At 40.2% G+C, this 22,566-nt stretch overlaps 1 protein-coding gene across 2 annotated transcripts; it reads right to left on the reverse strand.

Annotated features, from left to right (window-relative positions):
• Window positions 1-1,631: 1,631 nt before the first annotated feature.
• Window positions 1,632-22,004, reverse strand: COCH (cochlin). Of its 2 annotated transcripts, none has more exons than XM_068192999.1 (11): window positions 21,792-22,004; window positions 21,668-21,712; window positions 15,947-16,103; window positions 11,337-11,470; window positions 10,109-10,171; window positions 9,204-9,248; window positions 8,969-9,116; window positions 7,940-8,043; window positions 6,260-6,486; window positions 4,059-4,575; window positions 1,632-3,371 (listed from the first exon to the last, which is right to left on the reverse strand). In XM_068192999.1, the coding sequence occupies exons 1-11, from the start codon at window positions 21,814-21,816 to the stop codon at window positions 3,196-3,198; spliced, it is 1,641 nt and encodes a 546-aa protein (XP_068049100.1). In that variant the 5' UTR covers window positions 21,817-22,004; the 3' UTR covers window positions 1,632-3,195. The 2 variants fall into 2 exon arrangements, with proteins under 2 accessions (XP_068049100.1, XP_068049099.1); XM_068192998.1 differs by having other exon boundaries at window positions 10,109-10,174; window positions 21,792-22,003.
• Between the last annotated feature and the right edge of the window lie 562 nt (window positions 22,005-22,566).

Raw genomic sequence — 22,566 nt, forward strand, 5'->3', positions numbered from 1 at the left:
ACTGACCCTCAGTCCTGGACTGTATACCTGCTTTTCATATATATACTGCACTTGTCAGAGCTAGAAATAGCCATGCTATCAACAGATGTATATACAAGATGATTCATGGTAAAGACAGGACATAAATGCCTAAGATTTGTGCAAGGTGCAAAATTTGAGATGCAGAAACACTGGCCTAAGTTTCCTTGTGAGACTGAGAAAGACATATTGCCAATGACAAAGGAAGTCATACTCCTTTCTGTTATAGCCTGCAAGTGGAGAATTTACCCAGGAAAGATCTTGTGGCAGGGAATGCTTCTAGTGCTCAGGCATGTGTCCTAACCAAAGCATGGCTGTAGGTTGTAGCTCTTCCTGGAAGTTATCATGGTACAAAAAGGGATTTCAATTTATTTAGGACAGCAGATTTGTAAATTTAGATTGCTCTAAGTGGGAAGGATGAGTTTTGAACTGTGTTAACTACTATTTCATGTAAAATTCCAAACAGCTGCATGGGAGTTACAGTTAAGTACCTAAATCCCTAACCTCAGAGTTTTCTACTCTTTTCCCAATGAAGGAATCCTGATTTTTTTTTTTTTTTTTTTTTCTTTTTATATTGATGTGATATGTCATCAGGACTGGGATTGCAAATCCGAGGCCCCCTGAGTGTGAATACTGTTCAGAGAAATATGGCATAGAAAATCACGAAGTGGTTTCAGTTGCAAGGAACCTTTTAAAGAACATATAGTCCAGCCCCTTTACAATGGTTTTCCTTAGTCTCACAAGAGAACAGAATTGATCTCCTGCAGTCTGAAATCTTGACTGACAGCCCTAAATCTGCAGCAGTTTTTCCCACTGGAGTTTGCATAACTGATGGTAGCTGCAGCTCTCTTCACATTCTTTGTACTGCTTGGTCCGGCAGCATAAAACTGAATCCTTGTCTGTGGCTTTACTTACCTTGTTTTACAAACCAGAGCTTCAGCCCATGTCTGCTACCTTCTGCCATGCTGTTCCTCCTCCAAATTTGCCTTCTACTTACAGCACAGTCCATATCCCTTCCACCCTGCCTCTGTATCTCACCAGGTCTCAATCCTTTTGTCTGTATCCCAGCAATGTTTTTCCCAGATTGAAACTGTGCTCACAAATGCTCGCTGGCACATAAACATTGTATCTTTAAAAAGTACTTTCTATACTCCCTGAGTGTAATGGGAGTGTATGAAGGGTGCAAGTAACATGGCATCAGCACTCCTGTGAAATGGAAATATGTGGAGACTTAGCTCTGCAGCTTTCTGTGTCCCAGGGATGTAAATCTTCTTTTTGTCTGATGAATGAATGATGTGAGTTAAAGCTGCCTATTTCTTTGCAACAGTAAAAGCAAAGTAGTAGAGAAAATGTGCTTCTATCAGCCAGCACACAATTTATATTCAGATGATTTAACTCGGGTCATAACTAGTATGAACAATGACTAAAACTTTGATATTGACTCAATCAAATTAAAATATTTGTAAAAATAATACCCTTATTATTTGAGAATGATTGGGAATTTGAGATTATACAGTTAGGAAGTATCACATACCACTTATTCAAGCTAAACTATTTGAGGTTCATAATAAAAAGACTTCTGTGTTATGAGATATTAAAACAGACAGCAGCAGTCCCAGTTTTCTTGCAATAGGTATTTCTATAAAAAGTTTATAAACTAAATTAAATTTTTGCACAAAGTTGATACAGCATATGAATTTATACAGCAAAAGCTTAATGCTCTTACCTATAAACACGTAACAAAATTAAGGATAACAATTACTAGAAAAATACAAGGCATCTTTGCCATTTATGTTTAGAGTAATATATAGCCAGTTATAAGTTATTAAAAGTGCACAGCAAAAGCCCAATGAATGCAATCCTTTCTGTACCACTCCATAACCACTAGAAATTTTACAATCGATAGTGGGGGAGAGGAAAAAAGGGAAACCCCAGATTGATAGGGAAAGTGCTGTTTTGTTTTCTACTATACATTTTATTTGCAAACCCCCTTTATTTTCTAAAGAATACTTGGAGTACGTTATTCACAGCAGGACTCTGGAATAACTTGATGAATAAATATATCAACATTACTAGGTATGTAATCAAATTAAAGCCTTTTTCAAGAAAGCTATTCTGTCATCTTCAGAAAACCTCACACATCTATAAAGGTGTTTTTACTACCATTATGAAGCTGTTATTCTCTAAACTACTAAATTCAACTTAATGTGTCTGCCTACTCTTTTCTGACCATGTAATCTGATATAAATCCATTAGGTTTGAAGGTTTTAGATACCTCTGGACTTGAATTTGAATGCTTTCAGTTCCCACTGTGTGGTCTCATTTAATCTCTTGGCCCAAGATTCCTGTCTCTAACTGTCTGGCCAATAACAACTTTGTCAAATCAAGACAGTACAAGGCAGCAGACAGGAAATATCCGGTTGTTGGTTGTATTTGGAATATCGCTGTTGACTTCAGTGGTGCAGGAAGCAGCAGTAGTAGCAAATATATTAGGATCCAGATTCTCAAAGAACTACTGTGCCTTAAATACCTTTAAAATTCTGTGCCAACAGAACCAACCAAATAAATCCACAGAAATCTGTGGGCGTAAGATTTGCCAATATTGATGTAAAATTTGCCGCCCATATCCAGCAAAACCCCAACTAGTAAAAATAGACTCTTTCAGCTACAATCTGTCATATCTTTTCTTAAGCTGCCTGGCAATAATGGATGTTGCACACCAGGAGTGGTGAAATTACTTTGTGTTATCAGAGAACTCTTGGAAAAGATACAGAATTGTAAGCTACAGAAAACTTATAGAAGGTAGTACCTTGTATTTAAAGCTGTATTTTTTTTAACTCCTAAGAAGGAATCTAGCAAGTGTCAGAAAAAATGTCAGAGCTGTATTATTTCCTCCGAGTATCTGCTATTCTTAAGTGCACGCTATGCAAAGCTTTGAACTTCAGGCTGCTACATGCTTGTTGAAAATATGAACTGTTGGCCAAATTCTGCACTTTTGGATCAAGTACAACTTCTAACAAGCTCACAAGAATCTTTGATTAAAGAAACAAAAAGTAGCCCTTCTTCTTCCTCTGTATTATGATAGCATATATAAGAATAAAACATCTGTACTTTAGAGGGGCCATTTCAATTTCACAATTTTTAGTTTCAAATAGTAATAGTGAACAGCAGATTTTTTTATTGTTTAGAGTCCAAAAAGTCTTTACAGATGCCTCTAATAATATCAGGAACCATCTGCTCCAATCCTGTGAACTCCCTGGTGAAGAAAGTGTGAGATTCTCTTGGTTCAGAAGCCATTTCTTTCAGATCATCCAAAGGTGCCCAGGCAACACCAACAGAGAAGACTGTTATTCCTACAAAAAGGAAATTTAAAAAAGACCATTTTGACTGTAGATACAAGAAAACCAGCCATTTCTACATTAATGAATCAATGTGGATTTGAAAAGCATGTTTCAACACCTGCAGTCTGTCAAAGATAATTAGATTTTGCTACTAAATACCAGGAATTAGATTTGTCTCAGGAAAAATCCTGAAAGAAATGCGAGGTATCATAAGAGCTAATGTCTGAGTTGTTCTTGTAGTAACACATAGGACTGTAGCAGTTACCATGTCAGTCTTGAAACATAAGTAACACTGTAAAATGATTTTGAAAGTAAGTTTGGTTCCTTTGTGTATACTTAGTGCCTTTACATACTCATACTTCAAGCATCATCAGCTCAATGAACTTTTTGACCACAACTGCTTATTCCCTTCCTAGATGATGATGGAGCTACTTGGCTCATTATTCTTACTCTGCTGTTTGGGGAAATGAGACTGGGTATATGTTGATCCCTAAGCTGCCATAAGTGAGTCTAGTCATACCTGACTCTGTATTACTGGTTGCTGGGGTCTTTTTCACCCTAATGGAAAACAGTTCCTAGGGGCTTACATCTTGCTGAATTCAAAGTATGATACTTTGCAAACTTTAAAATCTTAACATTTGCAGTGCAGCAGAAATAGGATGGATCAACTTCCACTGCTTTTCAAAATACATAATTTACCTGCTTTTTGTGCAGCTGCAGCAGGTCCTGTAACATCATCATAAGACTGACCATCAGTCAGAACAATGAGGAAATTCTTGTTAGGTCCATCTTTCACTGGCCCAAACACATTCCTGGTTGTGAAAGAAATGGCATCGCCAGTGGCAGTGCCGCCGCTCATGTACTGGATGTTGCGGATGGCCGAGAGGACCTTTTCCTTGGTGACGTAGTCTGTGAAGCTGAACTCGGTTCTCTGGTTGTAGGTGAACTGCACAGCTGCAACCTTGGAGCCGATGTCAGAGATCTCAAAAGCTTTTGCCACGTTGCTCACAAACTCAAGCACGAGGCGGAAGTTGGTCTCTCCAATGCTGCTGGAACCGTCTATCAGGAAACCAATGTTGACGGAATTGTAGCAAGTCTTGCTACACAACATCTGCTCATGTGAGCACAGTTTTTGGACAAGAGGTTTTACATATTTGGTAGTACCAAACCAGGTGGGCATTTGGTAAGAGAAAAAGCCATTGTTTCGGCAAACAGCCTGTTTGAAAACATAAATGGAATGGGTGAATTCCAACTGAGCAGTTCAATAGATAAAACTCAGACAACTATGATTTTTCTTTCAAAAGCAGCTTAGAAATGAAGCCTCATGGTGGGAGCGTAGGATGGGTTTTTATGTGCTTATCTTTAAAGAAATTGAAACAGCTGCACTCAAAGTCAATGTAAACTATGGTACAGCTTATTTTATCCAGTAATAAAGACAACCCTGCCCCTCAAGCTATGAAAGTTTTCAAATAATTTAGCTTTGTTCACAAGAAGTGCAACAATTGAAAACTGTAATTTTGTTCTGTGTACGTGAACAAAGTCATGGTACTAAATAGCCAAAGGATTGAAATTTCTGTATTTTTGCTTATACACTGAAAATTAACCTCTGTGTTTTCCCCTTGAACTTGGTAACACCTCTGGATTTTTAATCTATAATATGTCACAAACACAGACAGAGTTGGGTAGAAGTATAACTCCAGGTCATTCAGAGTAAAATTTCTTTTCCCCTAGCTTCCATCAGATGCACGTGAAGTACAAGGTAACTGAAAAAGAGGTTAAATTCACAATCAGCTCTCCAATTAATCCAGCTAAGATCAAAATGTGGAAGGTAGGACAGGCCTCAGCCACTAAAGGTCATGTCTTCCTGGGCCTGTACAAGGCAAAGAGATCTACAATAGGAGAGATCTAGAGTAGATATTGGGAGGAAATTCTTTACTGTGAGGATGGTGAGGCACTGGGACAGTTTACTCAGAACAGTGGGTGCCTCATCCCCAAAAGTGTTCAAGGCCAAGCCTGAGCTAGCTGGTCTATTGGGTGGTGTCCTTGTCCTTGGCAAGGGGGTGGGAACTACATGACATTTAAGGCCCTTTCCAACCCAAACCACTCTGTGGTGTTTCTCTAAGTGCGTAAGGGTTGGACCTGCCTGCAATACCTCTGGGGTCAGCAGCTAGATATCCCTAGAAGAAGCAGAGCTTCATTCTGTTCATGCCATTTCTGCTGAAATTAGACATCTGCAACCTCCCTGTGGAAAATGACCGGCTTTCTCACTGCAGAGTAAGTAAAGACCAACTGATCAGAAAGCTCATGTGGGAGTAGGTGATTGGTATTTGAATTCCTGCTTCAACTCAAAAGGAGCAAGATCCAAAACTCTGCATACAAGATCAAAGTCCTCTGCACAGACTTGCTAGGATGTGTTTTTCTATATTTTCTGTCCTCTTAGTAATGAAATAAGTAAATAATTATCCACAGAGCAGATAAGAAATAAGCACCTCCCTGTCTGCTCTTTCAGGAGAGAGAATGTATCACGTCAGCATGACATTGCTCTGGCACATTCAGCCATACCTGAGATAGGGGAATTTCCTGCACTGAGAGTCTTCATGCAATTACAAATTCCAGGAGATACAACTTGGCCAAACTTCTGAACTGGTAGGACAATTGTACCTTTGTGTGTCCCCTTTAGCAAGGAAAAATCTCCAGTGTTTCTTTAACCTTCCTTCTGCTCATCTTTTAAATCACTTATGAGCAGGGATAATTTAATCAGCTGCTTTGAGAGAATATTTTTATGTCTATACATCTATATGAGTTATTGTATATACATATATTAGTTCATTAGAATTTTACTGTAAATTCTCCAGAATTATATTCACGACTGAAAACCAAATAATAGCATTCTTTCTTACTTTGTCAACAAAACCAATGTCCTGTACCATTCCCAGCTCCTCTGTTGTGGGCTTTGCTACAGACACAATGAACACGTTGACTCCAAATTCTCTGGCCACTATGCCGGCTTCTTCTAGATCATCTGAGGGCCAGCCATCCAGAAACACTACAATGATCTTAGGAATTCCCTTCCGTGCTCCATTTTCCAAAGAGAAGAATTTCTGAGCTGTGTACTTCAAAGCTTTGCCTTGTTTTGAACGGGAAAAGAATATGAAGAAATAATGCATACAGTGATGGTACATTCTGGGATCAGCTTCCCATCTGGAATTTATGTTATAACTACAAGACTAAGCCAGTGTAGCGTTGAATTGGTGCCACAGGAAATTTGATAATAATGGAGCTTGGGCAACCTCTAAGTCAAAAACAAATCACCCCAAATCAACACCCCTCCCCCTCAAAAAAAAAAAAACAAAAAACAAAACAAAAAAAAACCCACAGATAAGCTGAGGTGGAATTCCCTGAGATATTTTTTTTGCTCATGGGTCTAGTTTTCTACTAGGAAGTAGGTATATTAGTACCTGCCAAATGAATTGGAAGAAAGAAAGTTCAGGAGCTACCTAAATTTAGCTTGTGAAATGCAACATCATTAGATGCTTAGTTTCTGTCTGGCTGGTTTTGTCTGTGATAATTAATTTTCTTCAGATTAGCTAGTAGGGACTGAGTTTTGGATTTGTGTGGAAAACTGTGTTGACAATAGAGGGATGTTTTTGCTATTGGTGAGCACCTCTTGCACAGTGCCAAGGCCTTTCCTACCTCTTGTGCCACCCTGCCAGTGAGAAGGCTGGGGGTGCACAGACTTCTCAAAGTGTATTCTCAATTCTCAAATTCTCAAAACAGTATTCTCAAAGTGTGGATTCTCAAAATATCCCAAAGTGACCACAGGGATATTCCACACCATATAATGTCATGGCCAGCTGTGGGAAAAAGAATGAAGGAGAGGGGACATGTGGAGTGTTGGCATGAACTGTTTGGTGAGCTGGAGCCCTGCTTTCCTGGGGATGGCTGAACACCTACTTAACCATGGGACATGGGGAGTGAATTCCCTGTTTTGCTGTGCTTATGTGAGTGGCTTTTGGTTTCCCTAATAAACTGTCTATCAAGCTACAGATTTTCTCATTTTCCTCTTCCCAGTTCTTCCCCCATACCACTAGATGAAAGTGAGCCAGCAGCTGCATAGGGCTTGGTTGCTGACTGGGGCTAAATCATGATGTCTTCTCCCCACCACTTACTCCTTACTCCTAGTCTAACTCTTTAATTAGCCAGCCAACAAGAAAGAAATACAAATCTTTTTATGGATTTGTCTCAAGATATCATTCTGTTACTAGTGAAAAGTCAATTACTGTTAAAATGCAGGAAGCATTATACAAGTATAAACACTTTTACTCTAATTAAATGTGTAACAAGCATGCCTAACTTCTAGAAATTAAATGTGAGATGTGACAATGTTCTAGTGGAAAATCACTGAACCTGATTAAGGTAAGTGTGGCATCTAAAACACTTTCTGACCTATGTGAATTATAGGAACTTCAACATTTACACACACACATATACATATATATATATACACACACACACATATATATATATATATATAAATACATAGAGAAGTAATTTCTGTTTTAGGGGGAATATGAACTCACCTGTATTGGAATTGCCTCCTCTGAAGCCTAATTCCTTTATGGCAAACAAAACTTCTTTTGTAGCAGTAAAGTTTTTCAGATAGAATTCAATTTTTGGATATTCACTGTGGAAAAATAAAACGGAGTAATAAGGTTCACTTTTCATACTAGCATTAGCAAGCTAAAACACACTTGGAATAGTTTTGCTCATGATAATATATAGTCTTCTCTGGATTTTAATACTAAAATGTAAGTATGCTTCTTGCTTAACAAGTCTTGCAATCCTTAGCAAGAGGAATTATCTACCTGAATGGATAAATTAAGGACAGCCTGATTCTCATGCTTATCAAACAGCTGAAAACATTAGGTTGAAAATACATAAAGAAAAAATATGAACATGCCAGATGTTAAACTAAATGCATCTATGTAATTCAAGATTGTCTGGTTTTCTACTATTTGTATGACAAACACCTTCCTCATAAAAAATTCCTGCATAATGCAGTTTGAGTTTTTTGATTTGAGAAGTTCAACGTATGCTAGCTTATGACTAAGAAATTAAAGACTTTAAGTATTCTGTGTTCAGATTTAATTTTTAATTTACAGTAGAAAGCAAAAACAAGTGACCAGTTACAGTTTGAAAAATATCAGCTGTAATAATTTATCACTTGGTAAGAGCAGGTTTTTGTTTTGTACATGTACATAGCCATTAGAGACTATTCTCTCACTACAATTTTTAGAAACTGGCATCTCTTTTGCAGGGTGTTTCCCGCTGTTCCATGAAGAGATGCAAAGCTACAGCAGAAGGGCTGTGAAAAGTCCAGCTGCTCTCTAGTCAAATATCAGAGACAGAAGATGTTCAAATTTGTCATGTCCTCTCAGATGCACATCTCAGCATAGCACAGAGCAAATGGTGCTACAGCTCAAGAGTTTCTTTCCCTTGCTATTCATCAGCCATTATTGAGTGATATTGTTCTGCAAAAGGAGAAGTGATACATTAATTTATTTCTTTTATCAATTACTCCATTATACATTGTGTAAATCTGTTCTTACCTGGCCTGTACAACTCCAACATGAGGCCCTTCTGTTCCAATTCCCAACATTACAGCTACTTTTCCAACAAAGTTTTTCTGCAAGTTAAATCTACGTTGGCCAATGTTGTAGCTTCCATCAATGAGAAATGCAATATCAGCTTTACAGTCTGTGAACATCCAAAATAATTATACTTATTAACACCAAATAAATGTTAGGATTCTGCTTTGCAAGAGTTAAATCTGTGTGTTCTTACCTTTGTTTCCAGCCTTTTTATCAAGAGTCTTCTTAGGTCTTTTACCTTTGGTGAAAAAAACAGCATGGATCACTTAAGAACAAGAAGATGAATGGACTGAAGTAAAACAGAAAAAGCTCTGACTCCAAAAATTACAGTGCAATCTATCTGCAGTAGGAATTGTCAATCAGTTTAATAATTAAACTTGTGCTTCTACTGCTTTGCTCCATGGAGAATATTCTTTTTCAAATGAAACAGCTTAACTTTCCTTTCTATACCTGTCTGACTGATTAGTGAGTTGTACAAAGCCAGGTGAATTCTGTACCTCACCTTCCCAAGTGCTACTGTTCATCAGTTAGCAACCCTGCTGTACAACGGACTTTTAATGGTTTGGAAGCAAACCATGACTTAAACTGTCAACCAGGTGGTCTATTCACAAGCAACATCTAAGTCCAGTATTTATACTGCACTAACCTTCATAAAAAGGGTTTAATGCAGCAACTTTCTGTGGTGAAATACACATAACAACTAAATTTCTGCTATGCATGTCCTGACAGCACTCAGCTGTTCAGCAATTCTGTCAGAAGGAATGCATTAACTCTGTCTTCTCCATTGCTTAAAAAGAATGAACATTGCCTGAGCTCATGAACTCTTACCTTCCTCTGTGTTATCTCTATTACTTTTCAGAAATCATTCTATTTTTTAAAAATTTGCATGAACATTAGTGAGATCAGAATCAATCTCCAAGATTACATATGATTCCTCTTTTTTTTTCTGGTGAAAGATACATTGCAAAACCAGATACTACATCTGTTTTCTTCTTCAAAAACAAATGAGTCTCGTGAAACATGTTCTCTTAGCCAGGGGCTTGCACGCTGCAGTGCATCCTATCTCGAGGTGCTTCCCTTGCTGCGGACACCACGTACCTGTGGAAGGACGGGCTGTTGACACTGATCGCCCAACTGCTTCAAGAGCTGCTTTCTTGGTGCCTGCTAAAATAAGAATACTTTTACTGGATTTCAGTGTATTTAGATGAAGTTACAAGTGCTTGAAGAATTACTGTACTTTCTTTGTCATCTGCCATTACCTACTCTGGGAGTAGGACACGAGCCTTTGGTGTAATCCAGTATTGCGGTCCTTGTTTTACAGGTAATTAATTTCTGCATTTGAAACAATAGCAGCTGATGAGCAATTATAGCATATATATCTGATAAGAGGTTTTGAGCTGTAGTAGCCATTATTTCCAGCAGATAAAGAGAGGACTTTATCTGGAGAACTGGATTTCACCTTCACCCTCACCAAAAGCACCTCTAATTCCAAGTTCTTAGCTAGCAACTGTCAATGAGCACTATACAGGGAATACTGGTATCTTAGAGATAGTAGGCTGAATTTTAACTTGTAAACAGTAAGAGCACATTACAGAGATGTGCTTCACAAATTTTCTATACTAGCAAACACACACCAATATTTTTGAAACCACAACAACATACACAACCAATATGTTTCTGCATAGGATTTTATGAAGGTGGTTTAGCCTCATCTGTGTGGCAAAGCATGACAACTGGTTTGCAATTAGGCAATTAATAATTAACAACTACCTCAACAATGGGAACAGAAACTTCTGGACAAAACCACTACATTGCACTGTAGCTTAATTACCATACTACATGTAAGTTGATGTTATTACTGTTTTTGGAGGGTCAGTTTTGTCTTTGCATGGAACGGTGAGCAAGGTATTTGAAGGGCCTGACAAAGTGCTGTTGCCTGCACAAAAGCAGACAGAGGGAGAGAAGGGATAAAACTAAATGGCTGGAAGTGGCAGGAGGACTGGACTGCAGTGGCAGGACTGAAGCACTGACTTTGATCAGCTTAAACTGTCATAGAACTGTCAGCTGCCTGCTATCATGGCATTATATTCTAAATAACTGACCCATCTTTATGTATCAGCTTCTGTTACAGACTAGCTACTCTAGCTGGAATAGTTTCTCTTTAGGTAAAAGACGAAAAAGGAAGTTAAAATAATGAATTAGAAGTGTAAACTTCTACTGCTAAACAATCACTTTCTTTATGCATACAGAAGCACTGAGAAAGTGTCCCACAGTTCTGCCAGAGCTTCAAATATAGTTTGCAAAACAGTAAGTGCGATCCACCTACCAGTCACTGAGAAAGATGAAGCCCATCTAGAGAGCACCTGAGACTGGATCCCATTGGCATTTACAGCAGGGTAGCTTTCTTGTCCTGGGAGAGACTGTACCCTTACAGCTCCTCCTGTGTTGGTAATCACCCCACTAAGGTCAAAAAAGAGTTGGTATAAATCAGACATTTTAGTCAAAAGAAAATGCAATACAGGTAATACCATCATTAGAATTTTTGTCACTGGCCTTCTCAAAAAGATGCAACAGAGGCAGGCAGTTGTGTTCAGGCTAGAACAACCTGTAAATTGCTGAAAAGACTTTAGAAGAAATTATTCTACAGAGTATCATGCAGATTTATTTTAAAAAGTCAGGAGAGCTTAAAATTCTGGCATTTAGACTAATGCAGAACAGTGATGCTTCAGGCCATATCAATTCCTAAGTGACAATAAGAAGCATCAAAACTGTCAGATCTCTTTTTATGTGAAAGAGAGAATAACTGAAAGAACAGTTATTATTTTTAGAGGCCAAAAGTCAAAGCTGAACTTCTCTAAGGGGGAGCAAAACTTGATGCCTCGTAGTACATGGGCAGGTACAGCTCAGTGGGAGACAAGCAATCATTTCATGACTATTTAAACACAGCAATGTGTGCCTTTGTGTTTACTTTTTGAGTCTGTTTGGCTTCCTGTTTGAAAAGACAACATGGCCAAATCTGATTTAACATATTGTGAAAATAGAATAATCAAGACCACGGTTTAGAAAACTTTACATATGTTTCTGATGAGATCTGGATATCTGTGGCAAAGGCAACTTCCACATAAAATTCTATTTGGAACAGTGTTAAAAGACATTAATTCTTCATGGATGTGACTTGCATTTCTAAATTGAACCATGATTATATACATTTAATTCTTCAATTTCAAAATATACAGGTATATTCTAATCTAGGAATACTTTATAGAGTATATAGACAAAGGAGCTTTAGTAAGATTAGCCTAAATTAATTTAAAATCAGATTATAAAGCTAGCAAATACAAACAGCACTTTCTAGTTCTTCAAAAAAACAGTGAGATAAAAATCAGATGAGAGCCATTAACTGGTTAGTTTTAAATGACAGGAAAATTCAGTAAGTCAAAATTATCTTTGAGAAAAATGACACCTAAATGTACTTAGACTATTTCACTCTACTTAAAACATAAATGTCTTCTCCAGTACCTGGTTCTCTTATGCATTCAAGCCTTCACTAGTGTGTCAGTCTTGGTGGATAAGGAAATGTATCAAATAGAATGTGTTTAATTGGAACAGTTTCTATTTGAAGTTTGCACTTGCAATTTTAGTGAAGATACTTTGGGCTTACATCAGCAAACCAGATCCATGCCCACCTTAGCTCCTAAGAGCTCCATATCTCTTCTACTTTCTTGGACTCACAACTTTGAGTGCTGAACTGAGCTCAAGAAAAACATTCAGATTAAAAGCTCAGCCTAAGAAGCATTCCTGGAAACAACTATTTAAGCTTATTATAGGCACAATTTGATCAATGTTGTCTACATCATTCCATTTTGTCTATTGGTCTTTACATTTTAATTGCAACAATAATAATTAATTAAATGTCATTGAAACTTCTAGAGGAAAAATAATAATCTACCACTAGGAAAATTCGGAAGCTTTACAGTGAAGAGGGAGTAGATTTATTTGCTCCTTATCTACTTGTTGGAAATACAATTCTGTATTTGAACACAAGTCAAAGTTCCATGCTGCCTTCTGAAGATACACACTTTCCATACAACAGTTCTGCTATTTTTAATGCAAGTGGGGGCTGATATTGGATGTGAATGTAACATGACCTGTAACATTATGAAAGCTATTCCGTCTTTCTTGCTATTTTGTTCCGTAGGTGAAATAACAGTTTAAGGCCATCTTTTACAATCTGATCAGTTTTACCTGGGATGTTTCTTCAGGTAGGCCTACTCAGAGTGCATGTTTATACCTGCTGACATGGAGCAAACCATATATTGCCAGTTTATCTTTGTATTTTGAAACAGATTGGCATATTCCTTTCTGCAATGATTTATGATTGACTTTTAAAGGAAGATTCATCCTGTGTGGGTCTGCAATGGTTTTTAAAGGGTGAAGAAGTGCCTCTGCATTCCTCAGAATGACTTATGTCACTGCAATCTGCTTTGCTTTTCACTGCTTTGCTCCTGTGTGACTGACTTGCATACCATGGCTGTTTTGATTAAACTGGAGCTCAGATTTTCCAGGAACAGCTTTCACTTTGCTACTCATTATGTTATATGCTGCTGCCAGTGCTGCTTATCAGGGGCTTTATGTAAAAGCTGTCAGTCCATTCTCTTGCCTAGCTTGTTAATAACAACCTGTAATTTATACCTAAATGGTATTTTTCACTCAAAAATGGACACAAACACAAAAGCAGATACACAAGGCAGTAATCCTGTACCTCAGTGCACAACAGCTTGTGAAAGAAAGAGTACCAGCCAAGGGTAGAAGAAAGGTCTTATAAAATATAGGAATTTCGGCTAAAACATACTTAAAAATCTGAACTGAATCAAGAAAAATCACATTAAATGCAAGGTTCTTAAGATCCCTGTGCACTTCCTCAGTGTGCAAGAACTGTTTCTTTGCACTATTGGAGAAAGAGATACAGGGTGTTGCTGAATTTTGAATTAATTTTTCAAGAGGTCCACACATCAGATCTGATGCCTAGACCACAAAGAGAGTCTTCTGGCCATGGGAGGTGAGCCTTATAGATGTAGCTGTGGTCAGTTTATCCTCAGGAACTTTAGGCAAGACAGCCAAATTGCCTGAATTCCCATCTTTCCTTCCTACTATCACCATCTGCAAACTTCTTCCAAATAATCAGCCTTTCTCCATCACCCCAAGAATCATCCTCCTCATCTCCAAACTGGTGTCCTGCTGCTGCCCGATTGCCATCAATCACCGATGCGGAGCCACTCAGCATTTCATGCCAGCACCCTCTGGACCCCTAAGCTCTGTTCTTTCATTCTTCCTTTCTTTCTCTGCACCCCTATTGCTTTTGGCAGGAAAGAAGTTCAACAGCAGAAGCAAGCATGATATCAAAGTTTCCCAGGGATCTACAGCTGCTCAGAAATCACTTTGGCCAGACAATCTTTTTGTCAATATTCTTCTAGCAAACACTGGGGCAGCTCAGCCTTTTGTTTTTAGGGCACTCTGTGCCCAGCTTGGTAATACAATGATATGCTTTTGTTAGACTTGAGTTCTGAGACCCCAGTGCTTAATGGGGATTGGTTTTACCCTTTGACAAGTTAGGAAGAAAAAATTCACATGCCTATGTAACATCTAACTACCACATTGGGCTAGGTCTCCATTTAGTGGAATTGGCACTGGAACAGAACTGCACAAGCTGAGAACCTAGTCCTTCATCTGACCTTCTGATTATTAATCCAATTTATCACTCAGTGGTAGATTTGACTCAATTCTTCATGCCTACATAGTGTCAGCCTGGTAGGAGGTTCTCCATTCTTCTCTTGGCAAATAAATCTTTTATCCTTCTGCCCAGAAAAAGAATAATATTAAATAAATATTTTGTTTCCTGAGAGTAATTATACATAAAATGAAAGAAAAAGCCAAATATAACAAGCTAAAACAGGCAAAAAGATTATTCATCTGCAGTACACAGAATTATTTGTAGTTGAATTCTGCTAAATTATTTTCATTTATTACATAGTATTTTCTTGCATTAATAACTGCCTCAAAGTAATGGAGCTACTCATAGGACTAAGCACTATTTGATTTATATAAAATTAGGGAATCCAGCCTCAATGTAGACCCAGCATGCAAACTGAAGTGCATATGGAAGGGGGAAGAGACCCACGCTCACACAACCATGTTCAGTTTAAGAAGCTAAAGGAGCCCTGCTCCCACAACTGATGTTTCCTGAAATGTTGGGTGGGTGTCTGACACATGGTAGGTGAAACAGGGCCAGGACCCAACAGTGCTAGAAGTACAGAGCTATCTGCACTCACCAGGCAGTGAAATGAAGAGTACACCTGGTTTGAAAGTTAGTTCAGTTATTTGGAAGAAATTTACAAAATTTTCAAAGCACAGATCTTCTTATGTCACAATAATGGCAAACTCTGATTACCTATTTGGAATGTCTTCTTGAAGTTTCTTTCATGCCAATATGGATTTTAGACATTGCAACACAGGGCAAGAAGGAGCAAGTATTTTCTATGTTTTTGTTGGATTTTGCGGCCTGCACTGAAATTAGCTGAGAACTAAACCGCTATTGTCTCTCCTCCATGCATCAATCCTTTTTTTGCCAGGACTAGTTATGGCTGTTAACAGTTGCAGCAAAGCTACCAAAACATTCTCATGCAGCAAATTCTGTTTTGAGTATGAAAGGCTAGCAGAAATAATAGCCCCCAACTTAAAGGCAGTCTTCAAAAACAGCAGTTCTCCTAAACAGATAAATGTTCACCTTTAGTCTGCTTTTTCAAAACACCTTACTACAGTCTACCACAGTCAAAGACTTGAACAAGATTATGATGGCATCAAAAGGCTAAGATTTTTAAGTGTGGCAGAGACTACATAAACTCACTTAGCACATGGATTAGCAATGATCTGACTTACCTATGTATGGCAGCTCCACAGACACTCGAAAGAGAGGCATAAACTCCATCCCCAAAGACATAAAATTGCCACAGAGGACAGTTTGCTGGGCAGAGGACATCTTCTGTCCCCTTTCTAAGGTCAAGTCCTCTTGTAAAGCACGTGATAGCACTAGAAGCTAAAGAGAAAAGAAGAACTTTCGACCTGAAAATCTTAAGGGTTTGTTGTTGGGGAGATTTTTTTTAAATGTCTCTACAGTTTCCAAGTTTAAAGCAATATCTGAATTTGAAATTAGGTACAATGCCTATAAAGATGTCTTTGAAGCTTACAAATATACAGTTATGACAAAGAAGCACACACTTCAAAATTATTTATGGGAAAAACGTGGCAGGAAATAAACTTCCATGAACAAACAACATTAAAATAATATCAAGGAACATTATACAAGGAAAAGCAATCCATATCTGTAAATTTACTACAGAGACAGAAGGGCAAGGGGAAGACCTTTGAGGGTTGACAGACCACAGATGCAGGTGGCAGTTTCCAAGGAAGAAAATAATCACTCTGACATCCCCACAGAAATCTCCAGCCGTAAGACACTTATGAGTCACTTGGGAAATTCTGAATCTTCTCTCCAGTGGCATTCATGAAGCAGGTTGACAGCAGGATTTCCCTTAGCCTTTTGTAATAATTCTTACTGAGGCCAGTGTTAAAAAAAAAGGAATACACATCTCGTTGCTCCAGTAATACAGTAGCATCTAGAACATTGGTATCAAGTCATTACAGTGACATTTACATCATTATCATTGTGCAGAGGACTGTCAGATGCATGCAAAAAGTGATACAAAAGTTATTTATTCGGCTGAGGCACATGCATTTTTTTATGTAGAACTCTGCCTTTTTTCAGAAGTTGCTCTCCAGGTTACCATCATTAAGCTTTCACTATGCTTGCCTGTGTACAGTGAAGGCACGCAGACACAGATTAACATCAGTACACAATTTCACTTGGCAAACCGGTGCTTTTTCTTCTGAAAACATAGAGGTCTTTATCCTGCATGGTAACTACCATCCTCCTACTACACAAGATAGCACAGTCCCCTGCTCTGTTGCACAGCTAATTAGAGTTTTGGCTTAGATCATTATCAGTTCAGCAGCACAAGTCCAACCCATATCTAGCTGGGTTTTTTTTTAACTTCCTAAGGCACCCAGAAGGTGCAAGAACCTTTTCTAAATGCACCTGGAATGCTACCTTTGCACAGTGTTAAGATAAAAGCTGGCAGAGGCTGGCCAAGGTATCAGTGCAGGCACCACAGCATTATATGCCAAGGACTGTATGTTTCAGGGATCAGTGATCTGTCTCTCACCCTGTTTTTCTGCCCACTATTTTCATTCTTACCCTGGGGTGTTTCCTGACCCCAACATATGCTGTCTATAGATGAAAGCACTTGGAGCATATGCTGTTCTTCATCAGGGGATGGAAAAGATACCTTCAGCTAATCTGTTAGAGGTGAAAAGCAGAACAGCTGCAGCCAGAAATGCAGAGGGAAACACATCTGTTCATTCTGACTGTGTAAATTGAACACACACATTCATCAACTATGTATGCAATTTTACTCTTAATTATATACAATAGTCTTTAATGCTATACTGAAACAATGTTAAACTACCTAATCACATCTTCCTGAAAAATCATTGCTGCTATTTGTTAGCACAAATATGGGACTTGCATATGCTGAATCTGCCTATATAGCCCAGAGTAAGAAGAAAAGAAAGCAGTAAGCACTTCTTTATTTCTTCCCTTCTCAAGATAATTAACGTTGTCTACCTAGCAAGAACTAAAGTGATTTAATCTGATTCTCAAGTATTCTAATAAATAATAATGTTCCTTTTAGGATTTAGTCTTACCTACTCACATCCTAGCCATGCTTACATCCTAGCCAGTCTTATTTAACTGCCTTGAAAACAAAGGATGGAAAAATCAAGTTGAATCAGGGCTTATACCTAGAAGCTCCATAATTTCATTGTCAAAAGTGCTATATTATTGGTATGCTACAAGAAGCTGATTTGCTTTCGTCTAATCCTTTGATGGAAGTTCTACAAGCGTGTTTGCTAATTAATGGGCACTGAACAAGTAGTATCCACCAAAATGACACCTAGCAAGACCATCAAAATCAAACAGCAGCTGGAAGGCTGGAAATCCTTGGAGGAGTAATTGCAATAAACACCACTGGTAATCTCTGCTCTCACAGCACTGCTTGTGCCTCTCACCCTGCAATATTTTTCCAGCCTCTAAAAGTGCAAGACACCACAGGAAGTTTTAACTCCTGTCGTTTCTAATGTAATGTACTTGACTGAATTCCTTGGCTGGCTGTGCATACAAAGACAATAATTAGATGTGTCTAGTTAACAAACCCTGTATCGGTTGGAGATCTGTATTTCCCTCATCACCAGGTACTTACTAATTACTGTCATGTGGCAGGCTTTTGCATAGCACAGAAGTTGGGGGAAAAAAAAATATTTCTGTGTTTTCCCTGGCAATCAAAACACAGAAATCCATTGTAGCCCAGCCACAGGATTTTTCTGTACTAGCAGCCTAAAGACTGTCACGATCCTTGTCTCAGGCTTCCAAGGGAAGGGTGCATGTTGCTGCTGTGTGAACCGAAAAGCTGGCATGCTGGAGTTCGGGGATTTAGTAGTTTATACCTCAGCTGGACCAGCACTGAGGTAAAAACACACACTTGGAGGAAAATGATGTTGTTAATTAAAACCAACAATTTAATTTTAGTTTTTTCTGTAGGTAGATACAGTTTTGTCTAAGCCATAACTCTAAAACAGAGACTAACATTAGAAGGTGTTTGGTGAAGTATCAAAATGAGAGCTACTCTTTTGTTGACTATCAAAATTAAGACTTACGATATCAGCTCTGCAGTGGTTTTTGTTCTTCCCTGTTCGTTAATGCATCATCAGCTATCCATCCCATAAAACTTCAATGATTTCATTGCAAACATGAAAATGCATTAATGAGGTCAGAATACTAGAATATATTAAATTGTTCTTTGACAGCTTACATACTCATCATTCTCACAAATTTCATATATGATATTACTAGTGCTTGTTTTTGTTAGTGTATCCAAGATACTTCAACATGGCAAAAACTGCCAAAGACCTGTATCTATATATAAAGTAACTGAGATAAACCCTGTATGTTTTAATCACTGTAATTGAAGAATGCAAGAGCGGTAGCAGTGGAGGCCTTTCTTTCAATACTTATGTGATGCAATACTCTAAATCCAAGTATTTTTGGAAGAAATAAATATAAGCTTACAATTTATAGGAAAGGATTCAGTTCTAGACTCCAACCATTCTGGACTCTGGTGAAGATGTGAGACCTATGCTCTGTTACATTCAGTTAGGCCTTTAGAACAATAAAGCAACTATCACCCCATCCTGTCAAGACACACACCCTTAAAGCTTCACAGAAACACATTACATCAGAGTTCCCTACAAAAGTGTGGTACAAAGAAAATAAACCATAATTCTTCCCAATTTAGGCCATATTTAAGGGTAGGGACGAATGTCTTCTATCTTTGTTCACCTAAAAAAGAAAAAAAAAAGCAAATATTCATCTCTTAAAACAACCATGTTTTCAGTCATTCCATCAGTTTCCATCTTTTTGGTGCTTCTTCCCATGTGCTCTGATTTTGCCATGAATAGCTGCCTCTTATGTCAATCTATAAAAGTTCTGACTTAATTTTTAGCAGGAGCCACTGCTTTAATTTACTGTAGGGAAATAAAACCCATAAGCAAAGTCTGACCTTTTCTAATCTTGAAACTTCCATGCGTTGCTTTGGGAAAACAATTTGTTTATGCAAAGTAAAAAAGAAATCCTATGTACATTATTACAAAATTAAAAATAGGGGTTCCTACATGAAAAATAGCTTTATGAGTTGTAATATAGAGAAGTATGTGCCTATTATGCTTTCTGTTCTTTTAGTATTTTGTATTTTTTTTTAATAGAAAGATTTTGGGTCCTTTTTTACTTTGAGGCTTCAAACAAGCCTGCTTTTTCTATCTAATGCAAGGAGTACCAACAGTTGGAAAAACAAAGGACACATTAGTAAACCAACACTTCATATTTTGGAAAACATGTTTACAGATTGCATACTAATTGATGTAAATCTTTAGTACATATCCTGATCTGGACAGGGGTAATGGGATTTAGAGAAACCTGGTCAGGGCTATATCATTCATTTCAATCTGAGACCTGCTCTTTTCTCACCAGCGTAAGGCCCCTTGCCATCACATGGCAGCGTTCACCCACCCGCACAGACTCGTGTGTGGCAACCAGAGCTGCTGAACTTGGCAGCATTTGTATCCATTCCAGTGGGAGTATAAAGAAAGTTTTGAGAAGCTCCAAGATCTTGACAAACATTATGAACCTAAATACAGTAGATTCCTGAGGAAATTAATGCCCTTTCATTAATTTGTACAACAGAATTTAGGCCCTTTTATAAATGCAAGTTTCTAGTTCAATAACCAAATGCTACTGAATTTAGGCTCAGAATAATGGTAAGAGGCAATATCTTACAAAAACTGTTCACATTAAAGATATTTTAGCTGGTTTCAGATACCTTCAGGTTACAGTGGCTTCTCCAGCCCTGAAGGAAGCATCCCAGAAAATATTCATTTTTTTCCTGCCAGACTGTCAGCACTTCCTCTATAATGCACCTGCAAAGTAAAAAAGGGAAAGGAACTAGGGGGTTAGAGTAGGTTTTCCATTGCCGTGCATTTTTTCCCTTTTTTAGGCATAACAATTATGTCACAGATAGCTTTTATCAGTTTAGCACAAAAGAATTTTCCAAATATTTGGTTCAACACAAAATGAGCAGCAAATCCTGATTCCCAATAACTGTGAAATTGTTAATAACCATTCAGAAAAGCTTGGGGTCACTCACCTTCTGCAGGCCAGGCCTGCATCTGGAAATATGTTCTTCTGGAGGCTCTTATCCTCCTTTGGTGAAAGGTTCCACTGAAAGGGGCAGACAAACTGCTTGCGTCCTTCTGTCACATAGTTCTCCAACTGCTTCCCGTGGCTCCTGGATCCCATGGATTTATTCTGGTTCTAGGAGAGCCTGCTCTCCAGCAGCAAGGATGCAGTCCAACACAGGATGGTACAACAGGCAATCCCTGCCATAGCCTGCTAGGCATTCTAAGCATGTTCTTTCGCTTTCCAGGTTGAAATAATGGCAGGGCAACTTTAAAATGTTTTTAATCAATTCCATGGTCTAAAATATGCCAGAGATCCTCAAATTGCCAAGAACTGTACGAGTGCCTTTATAACACACACAAACACTCCCACTCACTCTTGCTACTGGCACTCCCCTCCACGGGGACACTTGTCACCACGGCGCTGCTTCAGCCCGTGCCAGCAAGGAGCTTTCACCCCCGTCTGGAAGCGTTCCCAGACATGCTCCGTGCCCCTCTGCAGTTTCCCACCGGCCGGCTCCACGCACCCTTCCCGGCGGCGGTGGCCCCGCGGCCCGTCCGCACCTGGCGTGAGCTCCCCGCGCATCCCGGCGAGAGGCGGCCGCAACCGGGCGCGCCGGGCAAGGGCCGAGCCGTACCCGCGGCCAAGCGCTCCCCGGGCACTGCCACCTCCCGCCGGGGCGGGGCAGGCCGGGCAGAGACAGTCCGAGGGAGAAATCCCCACGGGATGTGGAGGGGGAACAGCGGCCAACTCACCCGAGCCGTCGCTGCCGCGCACCGGGCCGGAGAGCAGGAAGGCGCCTGCGAACAGACAGGGAGTGGGTCGGGGCGCTGCTCCGCGCACGCCCCGCCGGCCCCCGCCGCTCTCCGCGCTACCCACCGAGGAGCAGGACCGAGAGCCACATGGCGGCGGGGCGCGCCCGCACCGCGGGGCAGCTCAGAGCTGAGCCCAGGAGAGCGGCGTGCCGGCCGGGTCACCGCACCGTGCCCTGCGCGCTGCCCCGCACCTCCGCCGAGCCGAACAGCCCACGGCAGCCACCGCTCCCGCTTTAAACCTCCGGCGGGCGCATGAGCACTGGGGCGGGCGGAGGGAAGGAGGGCGCGGGCACGGGGCTGGGCAGCTCCGCCGCCGGGCCCGGCAGGTGCCGCCGTCCCTCCCCCGCCGCGCCCCCCGCCGGCCTCCTCCGCCGGGAGCGGCGGCCCAGCGCTGCCCTGAGCAGTCGGCTGCAGCAATTCTCCTCCCTGCTCGGTAACTCGCCCGCTCCGGACGGGCAGTGGCGGTGTGAGGACGTTCCCGTGCCCGGCGAAGCGCCTTTGCTGTTTGCCTTCCCGCCCCTGTCCGCGCACCCCTGGATGTCCCCTCCAGCCACGGTTCTCTAACACCTCATGGCAGGTGTTTTTACTCCAGATGTCTTGGGAAATGCGAGCGAGGTGTTAGCTACGTCGCCGCAACCTCTACCCCTTGCTCGAAGTTGAGGGAAGGGACAGAGCGGTCATGGGTGCTGCGAGGTGCGGCGAGGGGCTGCCGAGCTCGTCCCGCCCGCCCCGGGCCCGCCGGCCGCAGCCGCCGCCGTGCGAGGGCCTCACCTGGCCCCGCTGGGCGCTGCAGAGGGGAGAAATCAGCACCTAACTGAATCACTCGAAGAGATGGAAAT

Source organism: Anomalospiza imberbis, chromosome 6 (assembly GCF_031753505.1).
Source record: "Anomalospiza imberbis isolate Cuckoo-Finch-1a 21T00152 chromosome 6, ASM3175350v1, whole genome shotgun sequence".
Classification (NCBI taxonomy): Eukaryota; Metazoa; Chordata; class Aves; order Passeriformes; family Viduidae; genus Anomalospiza; species Anomalospiza imberbis.

Bases quoted from the DNA above. Each gene is read 5' to 3' on its own strand.
- COCH (XM_068192998.1), bottom strand. From the start codon at position 21,816: ATGTGGCTCTCGGTCCTGCTCCTCG. The intron at 21,713-21,791 runs GTGGGTAGCGCG...GTCTGTTCGCAG, and splicing joins GCTCTCGGTCCTGCTCCTCG to GCGCCTTCCTGCTCTCCGGC. The intron at 16,104-21,667 runs GTGAGTTGGCCG...TTTTCTCTTTAG, and splicing joins GCGCGGCAGCGACGGCTCGG to CTTCTAGTGCTATCACGTGC.